The sequence below is a fragment of the Coenobita brevimanus genome, chromosome 57 (assembly GCF_032717465.1).
Source record: "Coenobita brevimanus isolate Jiangsu-jjx chromosome 57, ASM3271746v2, whole genome shotgun sequence".
Classification (NCBI taxonomy): Eukaryota; Metazoa; Arthropoda; class Malacostraca; order Decapoda; family Coenobitidae; genus Coenobita; species Coenobita brevimanus.
In genome coordinates this window covers 18,891,236-18,907,636 of record NC_137010.1, presented here as the reverse complement: position 1 = coordinate 18,907,636, position 16,401 = coordinate 18,891,236, and the positions used below count along the sequence as shown (strand labels likewise).

Below are 16,401 nucleotides of genomic sequence, written 5' to 3'. Positions count from 1 at the left end.
TGTCATAGTAAAAAAAGTTGTATTCGGACAGACATGCTGAGAGAGAATAATAGATAAACTTGTAGGTAGGTAGATGAAAGGGTGTATGGGCTGACAGACGTACGGAATGACATGTATAGTAACAGACAGACAGATAGATAGATGGATAGATAGACAGCTGTGATAGGTAAATAGATATAGACAGATGGATAGGTTGATAAAGACAGAAAGAGATGGAAAGATGCAAGACACACACACACACACACACACACACACACACACACACACACACACACACACACACACACACACACACACACACACACACACACACACACACACACACAGAGTAGGCTAATGCTCAAGGCCTACCGCTAACTCGAGTTTGCCCTCAAGCGATTTCCATACACTCCAAACATTATATATCCAGTGCTTGAGGGCTTACGAGAGAGAGAGAGAGAGAGAGAGAGAGAGAGAGAGAGAGAGAGAGAGAGAGAGAAAGAGAGAGAGAGAGAGAGAATAAGTCTAGGTGGGTGGGATACTCTCAATTCCACGCTTAGTTTAACACCCATTATCTCTCTCTCTCTCTCTCTCTCTCTCTCTCTCTCCGAAAGAGTAAGGATCATTTCCCACCGTAACCAAGGTGTAATTATCGGTGCGTGTTAAGAGTCATTAGGCGCGTGATGAGAGTGGTACTGGACCAGATAATGACTTGGGTATTAGGCGGTGTTAGGTGTTATTAGGTGGGTATTAGGCGGATCATGGTAAGTGGCTATTGGATCTTTTGAAATTAGCCTCTTTACTGCCATAATTTTTTTTTTCTTAGGTTAGCATTCCAGTTCGTAGGTCTCGCTCTCAGCTGCATAAAATGTATGGTGTTTCTTGTTATAAAATACCGAAGAAGACGCAGCCGTGAGAGGGATAACACTCCACAGGGAAGGCCGCGTTAATCCACCTTAGCGTGACGTTGTTGTGGCCGCAGTGGACTGCAGGGTGGAGGTGTGTTTCTCCTGCCTTTCACCGTCCTTTTTACGGGGCATGGGAGTGTGCTGAGAGATGTTTATATTGCCGAGCAGTGGAGACGCCTGGTAATATGGGTGCCACAGAAGGAAAGCGTCCCTCTCCAGCACCTGAAGCCTTAACTGAAGCCTGGAAAACTACGATAGCGCACAGCTGTAGAATATGAGGACGGGGGAGGGCATTGTAATCCCTTCCGTACGGCAGGTCCTGAGCTAAGTAGATTCATCTGGTGGTACCATCAATAAAATAGAAAACTGTTGTCGCAAGGAAGGGGCTTATGGGGGTTGTACTTAATCTTTTCACTCATTAATAATTTAATAGCGAAGTTGTCATCATAGTGAAGCGATTTGTTTTTGACATGTTTTACATAAATAACAAGAAGGAGCGTACAAACGTGCCACATGCAAGGAAAAAAAATAAAGATAATGAAGATGTGTGAACATACCACCAAAGACCAGGGGCCATAATCTTAAACTTGTTGAGGCGAAGTTGTGCACAAGATTGCTTGTTTGTACTTTTGTCTTCACTCACACAGATTCCAACTTCACAGCCACTCCAGGGCCAAGCTTTGCATTAGGACTGAAAGAAGGAGACTCCTGGGACGCAACAGGTCAGGAAAAAATTGAGTCTCATCTCTCAGAATAAAGTTCCTGGAGTCATGGTGGAAACCAGATGGCAAAGCTTCGTTTTCATGTTTTCAAGTGTGGGGCAGCCCTGTCCATAATAATGTTTGAGGGGCTGTTTTAAGGCTTTGGGAATCAGAAACAGTCGCTATAGTGCATTTGGTGTGGTAATGGGATTACGGGCTCTTTATGGGTTGTTTGGTAGGTTAAGTAGTGGCTGAGGGACAAGAGGTACTTGGAGCACAATATTCCCTTGAAAATAAGAGGCACGTTCTGTGTTGGATGGTTTCTACCTCTGTTATAGCTCACAATAGTTTGACGATATTCCCTTAAAGACGAAGGGCACATTCTGATGTTGGGGCGATATTTGCCAGTATTATCGCCCATAATTTCTTGCAAATATTCGTATATATATAATGAGCTTGACGAGAGGAATAATTAATGTTACTGTTAAGTAATCTTTGATACATTTCCATTTGGTTTACATGTGACAATAATAAAATGCAAAGCAATACAAATTAAGACACGGGCTCTGGCTTCCATTATCTTAAACCTCATCCATCCACGAGTGGCGTTTTCTCCCAAAGAAAAATGAACCAGTGAAGAACAGATCGCAAATTGTCGCTGAGACTTGACAAGTAAGAGACAAGATAACATCGGCGATTTGAATAAGTGAACAAAGTGGCAGATAAATATAATTCAGAAGTAAAGTCGGTGAAGAAGGCATGGAAATCGCTTGCAGCTGTCAGGTAATATTTAAGAAATCACTAAATACTGTGCATCAGAAGGACACAGCAAATCTTAAAACTGCGTCCGTCTGTCCATATTTTGTGCCAGGACAGCGTGAACCTCGTAGAGTGAATAAAAAGTGAAAAATATGAAAAATACGACTGAGCAGACGTATTCTCTATAATATCAAACTGGAGAACTGACTATCATAGAAATAGACCCTTCATGAGTATAACCACAGGAGAATACAAACTTTGTGTGTTGGGAAGGGTCATGGTAACTGGGTACTGGGCCGTTTGAAAAAAACAAAAATGCATAACTTAAGTTTATACCTCGCCATCTCCCCTGTAAGACACAAACAGCAAGCCGTCACTCCCCTGAAATATTAAGTAACACAATTCTGGACACCCCCACCCCTTCCGGACTCACACAAACAGCAGAAAATGCACAGTGGTGGCCAAAATGTAAAATTCACACGAAAGTTCGAATTTTCGATGTGTGTGTGTGTGTGTGTGTGTGTGTGTGTGTGTGTGTGTGTGAGAGAGAGAGAGAGAGAGAGAGAGAATTTCCTTGGTGGAAATATTGAAAAAATAATGGGCACTGTAGTCACGTTCATTGTATTAGCCACACGTGCCGTTAGTAACTGGTTCGTCTTGTTTTGTGCGAGGGAAAACTATCATCAAGGCCATTATATCTCCAAAGGCAGGATATGTTGTGTTTAATGTTCTTAGTTGGTTTTGCGTTGCGGGTATAGATAAATAAATGTATTCCGCATCAAGGAAAAATGTTACATCTGTATTAGCTTTTTATACTACTATTACATAGCCCTTCTGGCACCCCTTCACCTTTCAGTAACACACCGTAACACCTGGCTTGTTACCCAGACCCCCACTGGGTTACGTAATTTTGAATGGCCCCCGAGAGTATCCTTCGTATTCCTTGTGTGGCGTTAACGGTGACTGTGAGGATGGGAATATATTGTTGTCTATAGAACCTGGATTATTTCAAGCTGTAGCAGGAGTTGAGAATCTTGCCGACGTGTTTCCCGCATGGCGTTGAAAGTGAGAAGAGGGCTAGGCGTCGCTGGTTGGGTCCTTTCCTACATGTTTCGCTTAGGGATGTCATGCAAATAGTCTCACAGCTCCGAAGACAGCGCAAGTAAAGTGAGTAAAGGGTTAGTAAAACAAGGAGGGTGCATATGAACCCCCAAATATCGGAAGGGTAAAAATGACGTGGGTCCAAAATGGCGTTGGTTGCAGTTGCCGTCACGGCGTGTTATCAAGTAGCCAAAGTCGGTGTGTACTTGAAGGACATTAAGTGGTGAACCTAGAACCAAAATGGCGGAGGAGTAGACAGCACGTAGCACGTCGAAATAGTAGGCTTCGGGAATTCAAATGTCGGAAGTAGGGTAGACCAAGACGTCGGCCCAAAATGCTGGAAGTGTGGCCCAAGACAGAACCAAAATGTCTGAAGAATACACACACAGAGACCCAGAATGGCGGTTGTGTGTTGTGTTATCAAGTAGCGAAGGTCGGCGTACACTTGTGAGGGTTAAGTGGCGGTAAGTGGGTAGGCGTGTATGAAGGCGAGGTGCTGATAGCCTACTAATGGCGCACAGTAATGGCCGTAGCGCAGCACTGACGTCAGGTACTGTATTTTTCCGGGTTGGCCTGGTGTTGAAAAATATAAGAGAAATAATATGCTAGAGCCTGTGATGAAATAAAATGATAACAAAAAATAATAATAGCAATATGTCAAAAGTAATGATGGAAGCCTGTCATTAGCGTCAGGGTAGTTTTTTTTCCGGGTTAGCCTCTGTGTGTGTGTGTGTGTGTGTGTGTGTGTGTGTGTGTGTGTGTGTGTGTGTGTGTGTTTTGATAGAGAGAGAAAAGAAAAAGATATACCGGTATAGCTTGTGACAGATGACTCTAACCCTGAAAAGCGGGCTACAGTCTGTAATCAGAGGTTCTTAGCATTATAAAAAAATGTAATAAGGTGCGCTATAAACAAGGGCTTGTCGATAGTATAACTACCATCAAATTAGTGTTAACATTTTCCGGGTTGCCCAACTGCTCGAATAAACTGTGGTTAAGATGATAAAATGTGACAATGAAATTCTGGGAGAGTTTCTTGTTCTGTGATATAGTATTATATTTGTTTTTAATGTAACGGTGGCTAAACTGAATGGAAATAAATTATGCCTAAAAGCTTGCGGAAATGCGCAATTTTGTATGTGTTTATCACAGAATCTCAGTAATCTCAAACTCTGGAAAAATTGGCATTACACAGCCAAACGCAGTAGGACCTAACCCATCCATGAGTTTAACATCCTTGAGTGGTAGCCTGGGTATCCTTCGACGGTAACCTTGACAGCCGGGTTAGGTCCAGCAGGCGACCACCATCAATCATACGTAACGGAGGCGAAAGTGTAAGTGTGGGGTGGTGGATATAGGAGTTCAATTCATGTTACATATAAAAGGTTCCTGAATAATACTTTCGCTAGGTACCACATACCAGTCGTTCTTATAACAATGTAAATCTCATGCTTCGCAGAAGAAAATGCTGACTTTATTGGCTTTGGGGGAGAAATTATAATGTTGCTAATAAATTTTGTACTATCGTTTTTATATCCGTGGCTGTCACATTATCACTGTGAGGAGTAAATGTTACAACAGACAGGCATTTCCATGAAATTAGGATTTCGCAAATGAATGGACTTTAAACTTTTTATGTCTTTATTGTTTGTAAGGAGATATCCTGTTGTTCATTTTCTCTTTAAATTCTTTTAATGGAAAGAAGGAGGAATAAAAGGCTGGACAAGACTACCTGTCATCTGTGAGCCAGGTAGACTGTAATAATACTGTTAGATGGAAACTTGACTATTATGTATCCATCGTGGATGACTCCCAATGCTGGTTGAGTGACATGTGAACTCAGGTTGTAACTCTAAACTACTATTATTAATAACTTTTCCGTGTACAATCAATACTTTATGAGATTTGAGTTTTCGACACAGACACACACAGGTACATTTCGTACAAATATAATGACCATCGACTTCGTCTACCTGGCTCAAAATTGCAATAAGCATATCAAAACAAAAGAGCAGAAAGGACCCGTTTGTTTGGAAGTGTCTAGACACATTGCATTTTGAAGCCTGTATGAGCTGACCAACTTTGTACGGGAAGGAGTGAGAATATCGGTTGATTCCTGCCATTAGAGGGATGTACACAAAGGACGAGTGTGTACTAGTATATAGTCTACATTGTCTTCATTGCAAAAGTAACAAAGAGGAAAAAAGAGTTAGCTGTGCGAAATTGTCGTCCTCCATCGTTAATTTAGTGCTGTTTAGAGTAATTATGTTCTGTGTATAAAAAAACATCCTATATCATCATCAGGGTAGCAGTGAAGTAAACTAGTTAGTGTTGATATGGAATATAATTCCGCAATAAAAACTCTGGGGTCTTAGTACTGTAAGAATGAACTTCATCTTAGCAAAAACTAGCCAGTGTAATCTTGATGGCAGCAATAAAATAGCTTAGACAGCACTGTAAAGAGATACAGTACCGTTATAAGTGTCTCTTTCATAGCACTGTAAATATAACTTCAGAGTGGCAAAAACTAGGCCACGTTATCTTCAAGGAAATAATAGAATGTCCTACTATGGTTCTTTCACTTCAACTTGCCAGAGAATATCGTCCTTTTGCAATTTATTTCCCATAGCTCGATGGTAGAATAAGACATTACTACGGCTCTACGTCCTGTCCATTACTCCTCTTTGTGTAGTGTGTGTGTGTGTGTGTGTGTGTGTGTGTGTGTGTGTGTGTGAAGAGATGTCAATTTTAGGCCAAGTTAAAGTGAAGAGAGAGTAGTAGTGTTATTTCAAGGAGTATCCAGAGTAATGGGTTCCTCATATAGGCTGTTGAATTCATCCCCTTCGTTCCGCAGTCTCTCCCCGACGCTGAACAAAGTCGTCAGGTGGTATCCGGCAAGAGTAGACTATATGGTTAATGGTGACTTTGTAGCTCTTTACCCGTGCGAGGCCCTCCCTAAACTCGACAAGTTTGTGTAGCAGGTTCATGAATAAAATAAAGTCGTAGTAAAAGTACTTTAACTTTCCCCAACCCACCCCCCCCAAAAAAAAAAAAAAAAAAAATGATATTGGCGTCAGGTTGGCCACATGACTAATATTGTACTGAAAAAGGTATCATCACCATCATAATCCAGTTTCACTGTTGCAGTATTGTGCAATAGGTGAGACTCAAGAACAGGATTGACCACCAGGCATTTCTGTCCCTACTCATTAGCGACTAACAGTGTTAATAGCAAAAATACTTAACTCCTTCACTACGATAATGTATTGCTGTAGCGTGTCTTGCTATTTCAGGACGATTTTATTTAAATTAGGAAAAGCTCTTGTTTTGGAATGCATCTCTTGGAGTTTCAAATCCATGCGCGCAAGGCGTAGTGGACTGCAGAAATCCGACCACATCAGCTCTGTGGTTGTCGTGTTAAAGGAATGTCTGTGTTGTGTGAGTAGGTTGCAAGTGTGTTGTGGTCTGAGGGGGCTGCATTACCGTGAAGACAGAGTGTATTACGTGTGTGAAGTACACAAGTAGTGTGTGTTGTGGTTTGGGGGGTGGCATTACAGTAGGGCAGGTGTGTGTTATGAGGGTGGGGTGCATAAAGTGAGTTAGACTTTGTGGTGTGAGTGGTAGCATTACAGTGACGGCAGACTGTGCTGTTAGTGTGGTGAATGAACTATGTGTTGTGGTGTGAGGGACTGCTTTACAGTGGAGGCGGTGTTACGAGAGTGAGGTGCAAAGGTAAGAAGCAGCGTTGTGGTGTTAAGAAGCTGCACTATAGCGAGGGCAGACTGCTATGCACGCGTGATCAATTCGGTGTTTTGAATTGCTCGGGAGCATAACAGTAAGAGAGTGTGTTGTTAGTGAGGTGCGTGAGGATAATAAGGGTGTTGTGGTGTGTGGGGTGACGTTACAGTGAGATCAGAGTGGCTTGTTTTGGGTTATATTTTGTGCTGGTGATGAAGAATGATGAAGTGCAGAAAGGTGACGGTCACATCGTTGTCTGGCAACTTTGCAGAAATACAGCGAGGTATCGTCAGAGTAACGATACATTACCGTGAGGTTATTTTGAGCGCAGCCTTCAAAAGATTTCCTGGTTGGTCCATTACTGAAACAAGTAGAAAAAAAAAAAAAAATCATGAGCAGTTTCCTAGTATTATGGCGCACCTGTGATTTCCTGCCAGGTTGAAGGTTATGCTTTGAACCCTGTCTGTCCGTATTTTTGCATTTCCACCTAACTTATAGCAAAATATGACACAAAGATTATGATGATAACTTGAGCTTGCTCCTGTTGACTCTAAATTGAGGTGATTAAGTCCTTCAGTACGGTGACATATTTCTGTGGGTTATTCATATTACTACCAGACGATTTGATTCTGCATAAGAAAGCATGTCAGTGAAGAGGATAATGAGGCCTGTAACTAACCCCTCCAGTCCGAAAAGTTTATCAGAGGCAAGTCAGATCGTCTGGAGATAGCAACGCTAAAATAAATCTCATAATTCTGAAGATAGCAAAGTAGACATAGTAGGACTGAAGGGGTTAAATATTAGTGAAACAGAGTACGGAGCCACAGTCGTCCTTGCCGTAGACAGGTAAGGGTAGCAAGTTTCTGGTCGACGTAATGATATGGAGGTTGGGTTTTCTCAGTTTCTTAATCCCTCATTTTGTTGACGTCCTTTTCCTGTTTTTTCTCTCAAGAATAGACTATTTTATTAACTTTTGTATAACCCTTTAGTTATGAATTAGTTAAAGTAGTCTATAGCTGACGCCTCTAGTTCGAAAAGTCTTTCCCATTGTGAATAAAAATCGCTTGAAAGTAGCAAGAATTGGATAAAGAATGTCATCGTACTGAAAGGGTAAATACAGTCGACCCGAAAATAAATGGCAAGGGTTTGGCACATTTTTTTTAATTCTTTCTCTCTCCAGTTAAAACATTTAATCTGTTTGACAAGTGAATGTGACGCGCATCCGTAAATATCTTACAAGTGCAGATCATTAGGCCTATGTGATGAGACCAGGATTAAGTGGGCGTAAATAATGTGTAGATGGTCGTGTGGCTCATTTTACTAGGCAGTTTATTGACAGCTCTCTCTGTCGTACTTACTCTTTCCTTGCCTCTGGATTCCACCTCACCCCATCTCCAGGTGAGGAAAAAATATTAAGTTGGTGATGATGATATACGTCCACTAAAGTTGAGAGGGTGGACGTTTTTATGCTTGCTAAAGCCAAGCAGCATCTTGTAGGTGAAGGACACCTCATAAATTAGTGGATTAATGTGTGTGTGTGTGTGTGTGTGTGTGTGTGTGTGTGTGTGTGTGTGTGTGTGTGTGTGTGTGTGTGTGTGTGTGTGTGTGTGCGCGCGCGCGCGCGTTCACCACCCTGCTTTCCCCATGTATAATAGTGGAAAGATTATGATGTTATTTCTCCTGTGCATTCTATATTCTGTCTCCATTTTAGTGTCTTCATGTGATTATTTGTTTGTTGTTATTTATTGCCCTTGTTAAATATATGCCATGTTTTCCTGCAGGGTGAGGACAACATTGAGTACTTCCTGGGGCTGACTCCCTCTGGCGTGATCGTGCTGCGCAACAAAGCCAAAGTCGGAAACTACTTCTGGTATGTCGCTACGCCCCTCATGTACAGTTTTATCAGTGGCGGGTCCAAGAGTTTTATGAACGAGGTATAGGATAGGTATAGGAGTGATGTGGTGTGAGCTGGGGATGGGGTAGCTTGATGGCGGAGGACAGGGTGACATGGAGGTGATTTGCCTGTGATCACTTCCGGGATTAAAACATTTACGTATAGACGGGCAGTTAGATTGATATAAGTCTAGATGTTAACGTGGATGTGCGGAAAGTGTTAGAAATACTGTACCCTGAGATGGTTTGGGCATGTGGAGAGAGTGGACATTGAAAGACTGACTAGGAGAATGTATATAAGTGAGGTGGAGGGGGAGAGGGGGAGGGTAGACCGAGGATGGGGTGGGGGGGATGAATGTATTTTTTTTTTTTTTTTTAATGCTAGGAAGAAGGAACCAAAGGCCGCGAGCCCGCAAGAACTGTTCCTTCCAAGAGCTCTCTGTTATCTTGTTTTTCCCTGGAGAGAACAATTTGCGGGTCCTGGCTTTTGGTTCCTTCTTCCTTACTTAGAAAAAGGAGGGAGGAGGGTAGAACGAGGATGAGGTGGAGGAAGGGCATGAAGACAAATATGAGTGATGTGAGTTGGAGGAAGGGCAGCCTGAGGACAGAAGACAGGGTGACGTAGGATTAAGACATCTGGCTCTAGGTAGAAAGGATGTAAGGAAGGGAGGTAGGAAGGCATTGAAGGAAGCATGTGTGCCTGTCTCTGTTTCTTGTTAGCTGTGTCACAATTTTATGAGAGAGAGAGAGAGAGAGAGAGAGAGAGAGAGAGGAGCGAAGAAGGGTGGTGAGAAAAATGTATCCTCCTCCTAGACCACAAAAGTATACTGTAGAGTTATTAGGAAGACAAACTGAAGTATACATTCTAACAGCTTCATGTAAAGTAGGGAAACTGATGTAAAATTTTCCAGTTTCCCCGGCTTGAACTTGACCCTGTATACTCATTCGACCTGTAAATTATTATTATTATTTTTTTCGTGACTCTGGCCGCCAAACAAACAATTTGATACAGTGCACGGGAATCTCCTGTAGTGAAAGGGGTTAGTGATTGCTTCCGACCCACTAATCACTACCGGGGGAGGGGTGTCTCTACTCAATAAAATCGTCGGGCATTAGTGGAAACAAAATACACACACACACACACACACACACACACACACACACACACACACACACACACACACACACACACACACACACACCAATTACTGTGTGAGGCTTTACGCCTGCGTTCACTATCTGTCAGTTTGCCATTAAAAAATGATGATAACATCACTGCTCTCTCTCCCTCTCTCTCTCTCTTTTAACAGAAAGAGAGAGAGAGAGAGAGAGAGAGAGAGAGAGAGAGAGACAGAGACAGAGACAGACAGACAGACAGACAGACAGACAGACAGACAGACGGCGACTGAGACCTACCCAGCATCACCAAGTATAAAGCAGGAGGAGGGGCAGTCAAGAGTCGTTTGGGATCATGTACTTAACTAGCCATGCCAGCAAGCATTTGTGTGGCATTTCGGCGCTTTATTGCCTCGTTTACCTGCCTTTATGACCCGTAGTGCGTGACGCCTCAATTAGCTCTGGCCACCGTACGCCATTTTGCATTCCGTAGGCACCCACCTGTAACTTAGTGGTCTTATTTTTATCCTCTATGAAGTTTCGGTGCATTATCGATTCATCGGCATGTCGTATTTGTGTTTTGAAATCCCGCCAAAGATTTGAATGGCTGCAGGTTAACGCAGGCTTATATGACTCACTCTCAGCTGAATAAAATCGTCTGCCACAAGCCTGATAGAATGCTAGATTTGTCCCAGCCATGAGAGGGTTAATAGTACCAGTATTAACACTTAGGCTGCTATGACCCAGCTGAATTATATCGTCTGGCGCCACCTCATACAAAATTCCCGTTGTGGCAGTGTTGAATAAAACGTATACTTTACATCTTATACATATATGGAAGTGAGTTAATGGGCAGAGTATCGACATAAACAAACTTTATAGCCATACTCAGGATAATAGATATTTTGCGAGTGAATACTAACTTACGGCTACTAACCACTTCTACTATATCTTGAACAAATGCAGTGCAAGTGCGAAGGTGATTTAATGGACAGAGTATTGGCTTGGAAAAAAATTATATTGCCGTACTAAGATCGCGGATAAGGAGAATTGTGTGGCCATAATGTAGTTAAGGTTAGTGATAATTATATTTGCTGGGAAAACTAAATAAATAAATGCACCACACTACAGGGTGAATCAAAATTCTGTAAACAGGATAGGCGTCATAGTAGAGATATCCTGTAATGTTCGCTTTGCCCTGTTTCCAGACTTTCGACTCACCCTGTAGTTAACGTCTATTGTTTGGGAAATAATGCAGATGCAGAAGTAATTTCATGGACAAGGACCCAACACAAAGAACTTTATAGTCGTACTAACCTGTACCCGTGTGTGATGCACTGAGTAGGGGCGGGGCACTACACGGTGATAGAAAGATGTAATCCTCGGCGCTACAGAATAATTGCAATAATATAAGGTTTTTATAGACGTACAAAAGTAACTTAATCAACAGAGAATATATATATATATATATATATATATATATATATATATATATATATATATATATATATATATATATATATATCTAAAACCAAAAAAACAGACTAAGCTTGGAAATAAGAAATAAACCACACTTAGGTTGGAGTGGAATGAAGATTTTTGGCAGGAAATTCGAACGTGTAATGTTGCCCGCCGAAATTTAAGGGCCAGCAGCGGCCAGCACAGCCCAGGGATGGCAAATTAACATAAATAAACACGTAGCGGCAGATATAAATACACTTGGGCGAGATTTACATCCGCAGTGAGCCAGTGGCCCACAGATGACCGCAGATGATATCGACCGTACTCCATTGGTTGTGTTTTTGGTTTCTCTCTCTCTCTCTCTCTCTCTCTCTCTCTCTCTCTCTCTCTCCTACTCAGCCATACTTTTATTCACACCGCAGAGCTCATTATCCTAAGAGGCTATTCCAGAGAGAGAGAGAGAGAGAGAGAGAGAGAGAGAAGCGGGAGGGTCTATATAATTCGCTGTCACATTAATATTCGCTAGCTTGCTCATCTTCCAGCCACCCCTCCTCTCATAAGGTAAATGTCCTGTGTATCGCTACTGTTATCATCATAGGTAATTTCCTTTAGTCTTCACGCCCCTCATATTCTCCTCCTCCTCCTCCATCTCCTCCTCCGCTTCCTCCTCATTAGCATCACCATCATCATCGTCCATTCCCACCCCACTCTCATATACTTTCCTAGTCAAGTACACATACCTGATAGATTGATGCTAACTTTTCTGTTCAATATTTAACTTTAATTTTTGCAGGCCCTATATACCTTTTTTTTTTTTTTTAATTCTACCTAAAGTATACCACTTAATAAAGTTCTACCAAGTTTTCCGGTCAGCGGTAACTTAATAGATTCTTGAAGGTCGTATTTAACTCCTCCTCCTCCACCTCCTCCTTCTCCTCTTCCTCCTCCTCTTGCCAACCAATCCATTCTCATACATCCTCTGAGTCAAAGTAAGACAAAAGTTATTCTTTATGTTGCTATTAAATTTTCTGAGCAGTTTCAGCTTACTTCATACTTACTGGCCCTACTTCCTCTTTTGATTCTTCTCCTAACCGCCAAACTCACATATACCCTGCAAGGCAAAACATACCATGCTGCAGCTTGGTATGCAGATAACTTCTCTGACATATTGCAGCTTTTCTCTCGTAGGCCGTGTATCTTCCTTATCATCATCCAGCCCGTCTCACTCTCATACACCTCCAGGTCAGAGTATATCATAGTCGTATCTTTATTGCTACTAACTTTTATGATAAACTGTAGCTTTCATTTTCCTCTTTCAGGCCCAGAATATCCAAGGTGTACTTCCGAGGTCGTTTCTTCATGCTGCGAGTGAGAGACAAAAACGTAAGGAAAATTTTGCAAGTGCAGTGTTGAAGTGTGAGGGAAGATGCATGAGAGCGAGATAGATACAAGAAGAAATAAATCAAGAATGAAGTGGAGAAACAAGTGTGTTCTCGTTGGCTTTGGAGCTTTGGTAACACCTGTTTCTCAGTGATGTATTTGCTTGTTACTCCTGAATATGCCCTTGTGTGTTACTGAGGCAAACTGTATCTGTGTTAGAAAGCAAAAATATAACATACAATATAATGATTAATGTAAGAGCAAAGGTCAACATAAACTCGCTTACGGAGAAGTATTCGTACTACGAACCCCATACCAACAAAAATACGGTGTAGTGAGGGAGGATGTAAGAATGGGATGGGTATGAAAGGAAAAGCAAGCCCCAGATGATGTACCATACTGTAACAAGAGGAAGAACTAGATCAGCAGCGATAAGGAGGGACAAAATGGAGGAGTGTGTGTTAGGAGGGATGTACTGTACATGTGAGTGTAAGGTAATGGATGATGAGATGGAGAATTTGTTATAATTTCATAGTACTTAACCCAACCCAACCTCTGCTTTCACATCATCATGCCCAAACCAGCTTAACTTAGACCAATCCATTCCAACCCAGTCCAAAACAGCCCAGCCTCACCCCACCCTCACCATAATCTAACATAGCTTTAATGAATTCTTACCGTCACATGACTTAACCTTGCCTAACCCAGCCCTTGTCTTTCACTTCACTTACTAAGCTCAAACCTTAGCACAACACAGCACAACCTAACTTAACCAAAAGTAACCTGTCACTTGCCTAACTTATGCCTAAACGTAACACAAAACACAACAAAGTACAACCTAACATAACTCACACGTCAACACACTACAACAATACAGTGCTCTTAAACTGTCACTTATCTGTTACCTTAACACAACGCACCACAACAGGGCCGTGCAGAAAACTAGTTTAATGCAGGATATATATATATATATATATATATATATATATATATATATATATATATATATATATATATATTATATATATATATCCAATCCTACACTGCCCCATGAGAAGCGTAGGAGCCCGGGGCTAGGCAAGTTGGTCCTGACACACACACACACACACACACACACACACACACACACACACAAATAAATAAATGAATATATATATATATATATATATATATATATATATATATATATATATATATATATATATATATAAAGCACCTAGTGACGGTTGTTATAGATTGGGTCCAGGCAAAGGGAACACTTACAACACATGGGGCAAATTGGGCAGGTGCATGGACACCTCCAGCACCCCGCCTCTCCACGTGCATGCAGCACAATCTATCCCATACCTAACTTAAACCTTAATCTAATACAACACCACACAACACATCAGAACCTGTTGCTTTACATCACATCCCTCAACCCATGTCCTTCCCTTTACTTACCAGCTCAGCCTTACCACAACACGGCACAGCGCTTCACAATCTATCACCTCATCTCGCATCCCGTTTCTGCAGAACTCCGAGAACACGTACGGCTTCGAGACCCCGAGCAAGGCGGCGTGTAAGCACCTGTGGCAGTGTTGTGTGGAGCACCATGCCTTCTTCAGGCTCACCCAGGCCTCGGGCAACACTCCAGCAGCCATATTCTCACTAGGATCTAAATTCAGGTACAGGTGAGTCATGAGGGGTAGCTAGTGAGTTAGGGTCATGAAGTGAACTGATAATGTTGGAGGTTCTGAAATGACAGTCAGAGTAGCCTGGAATGAAAGTAGCTAAAAAGTGAGTGAGCATGCTAAAGTGAGATGATGATGATGTAGTTTATGAATGATGTCAAATGAGCTCCCTTCAGCCCAGGGACATATTAATTATTCTTACCATCAGCAGACGATTATATTAAACCTAGAGGAGATTTTTCATAGTGGCGGGGTTAGATACAGTTTTCATCGACCAGCTGAATACCAGAGGTCTCTCTTAAGTTACATGTTATCGTCTGGAAGCGGCAAGAATAAACCACACTGTCATGCCATTAGACTGAAGGGAATAAAAGCGAATAAAAAACGGAGGCTAAGTAGGGAAGTTATGAAATGCGGGAGTAATGTTGGCACGTTTATACAAGAAATAAATGTGATCATTAAAGGAAGGATTGCGTTTAAATAAGGGAGAGTGACAGGAGGAATTTCACTGGTGTAGAATTGTGAAGGGCAAAAATAGGGATATGAACTTCGTGAAAGATATCATATTCGAATGGAATAAAGGGTACACATGACTCAGGACATTTTTCAAAGATTTAGTGATTCTGTATCATGTTAAAAAAAAAAAAAGGGTTGGAGATTTATGAAAGCAAGAACCAATCCGGGATTTATGGTGTTGAGAGTGAGGGAGGGGGATGTCTGCGGACAGTTAGCCACACCATTAAACTGTTTGTCTTTCCCTTGAAGGAATTGGAAGGGTGGGGTCGGAGAATGACAATATATATATATATATATATATATATATATATATATATATATATATATATATATATATATATATATATAGTATGTACAGTATAGATAGATAGATAGATAGATAGACATATTATATATAAATTATGTATTTTATGTAATTATATATTATAATTATATATATCATCATTTCAGTGGACGTACAGAGAAGGAGGCAGTACAGGAGGCCAAACTGGGGTCACGCACACAGCCCGAGTTCACACGCATGCCCAGCAGACGATACCAGCGGAGGATTGTGGAGGGCGCCCAGGACAGTGAGTAGAGACAGTTCACACACACTAAATACTCTTTTGACCGAGGTAGAATGGTAAGCGAGTAACTGGGTGGAAGAGAAATGCAGGAAAGACGTTTAAGTTCTTTATTTTTCTAATTGTTTTGAATGAAACAAAACTCATAGTCAGAGACTGTTCATTAATTTTTGATATGCAGTCAGAAAGAAAAGTGACCGACATTCCCTTAGTGTGAAGTACATGTAGACAGACTTTTGGACAACTTACCGTCTCGGACAGCCATGGAATTAGGAAATATGGACAGTTTATTGATCTTATCTTGTACTATCATTTCCCTGTCTAAGTAGTTGTCGTAAATGAATATTAACTGTAGTAAGTACCTCTTTAATCTTGACCTGTAGAGGGGGGTCAGGCGGAGAGGCGATGGCAGGCACTGACCAAACTGAAACCGGAACGCAAATGGGAGTGTTTTTTTATTTTGGTGGTGGGGGGGGTCACGTGACACGTAAGCAGTCACATGATTTACGTAAACATCCGCATCTCCTGAACTTTAAATCTGAAATAAGTTCAGATATGGCTGGCGTTCTTACAATTATTGGACGTTTGTGAATAAATTTTATTAATTTACCAAACG

General features: G+C 41.6%; 1 protein-coding gene across 1 annotated transcript in view; it reads left to right on the top strand.

Annotated features, from left to right (window-relative positions):
- LOC145401919 (uncharacterized) overlaps window positions 1-16,401 on the top strand; it is a 492,294-nt gene that overhangs the window by 414,677 nt on the left and 61,216 nt on the right. Inside the window, exons 9-12 of the mRNA XM_080274025.1 lie at window positions 8,965-9,053; window positions 12,973-13,036; window positions 14,549-14,706; window positions 15,673-15,791. Coding sequence (XP_080130151.1) covers window positions 8,965-9,053; window positions 12,973-13,036; window positions 14,549-14,706; window positions 15,673-15,791 — 430 coding nt within the window. The remainder of the gene's footprint in view (window positions 1-8,964; window positions 9,054-12,972; window positions 13,037-14,548; window positions 14,707-15,672; window positions 15,792-16,401) is intronic.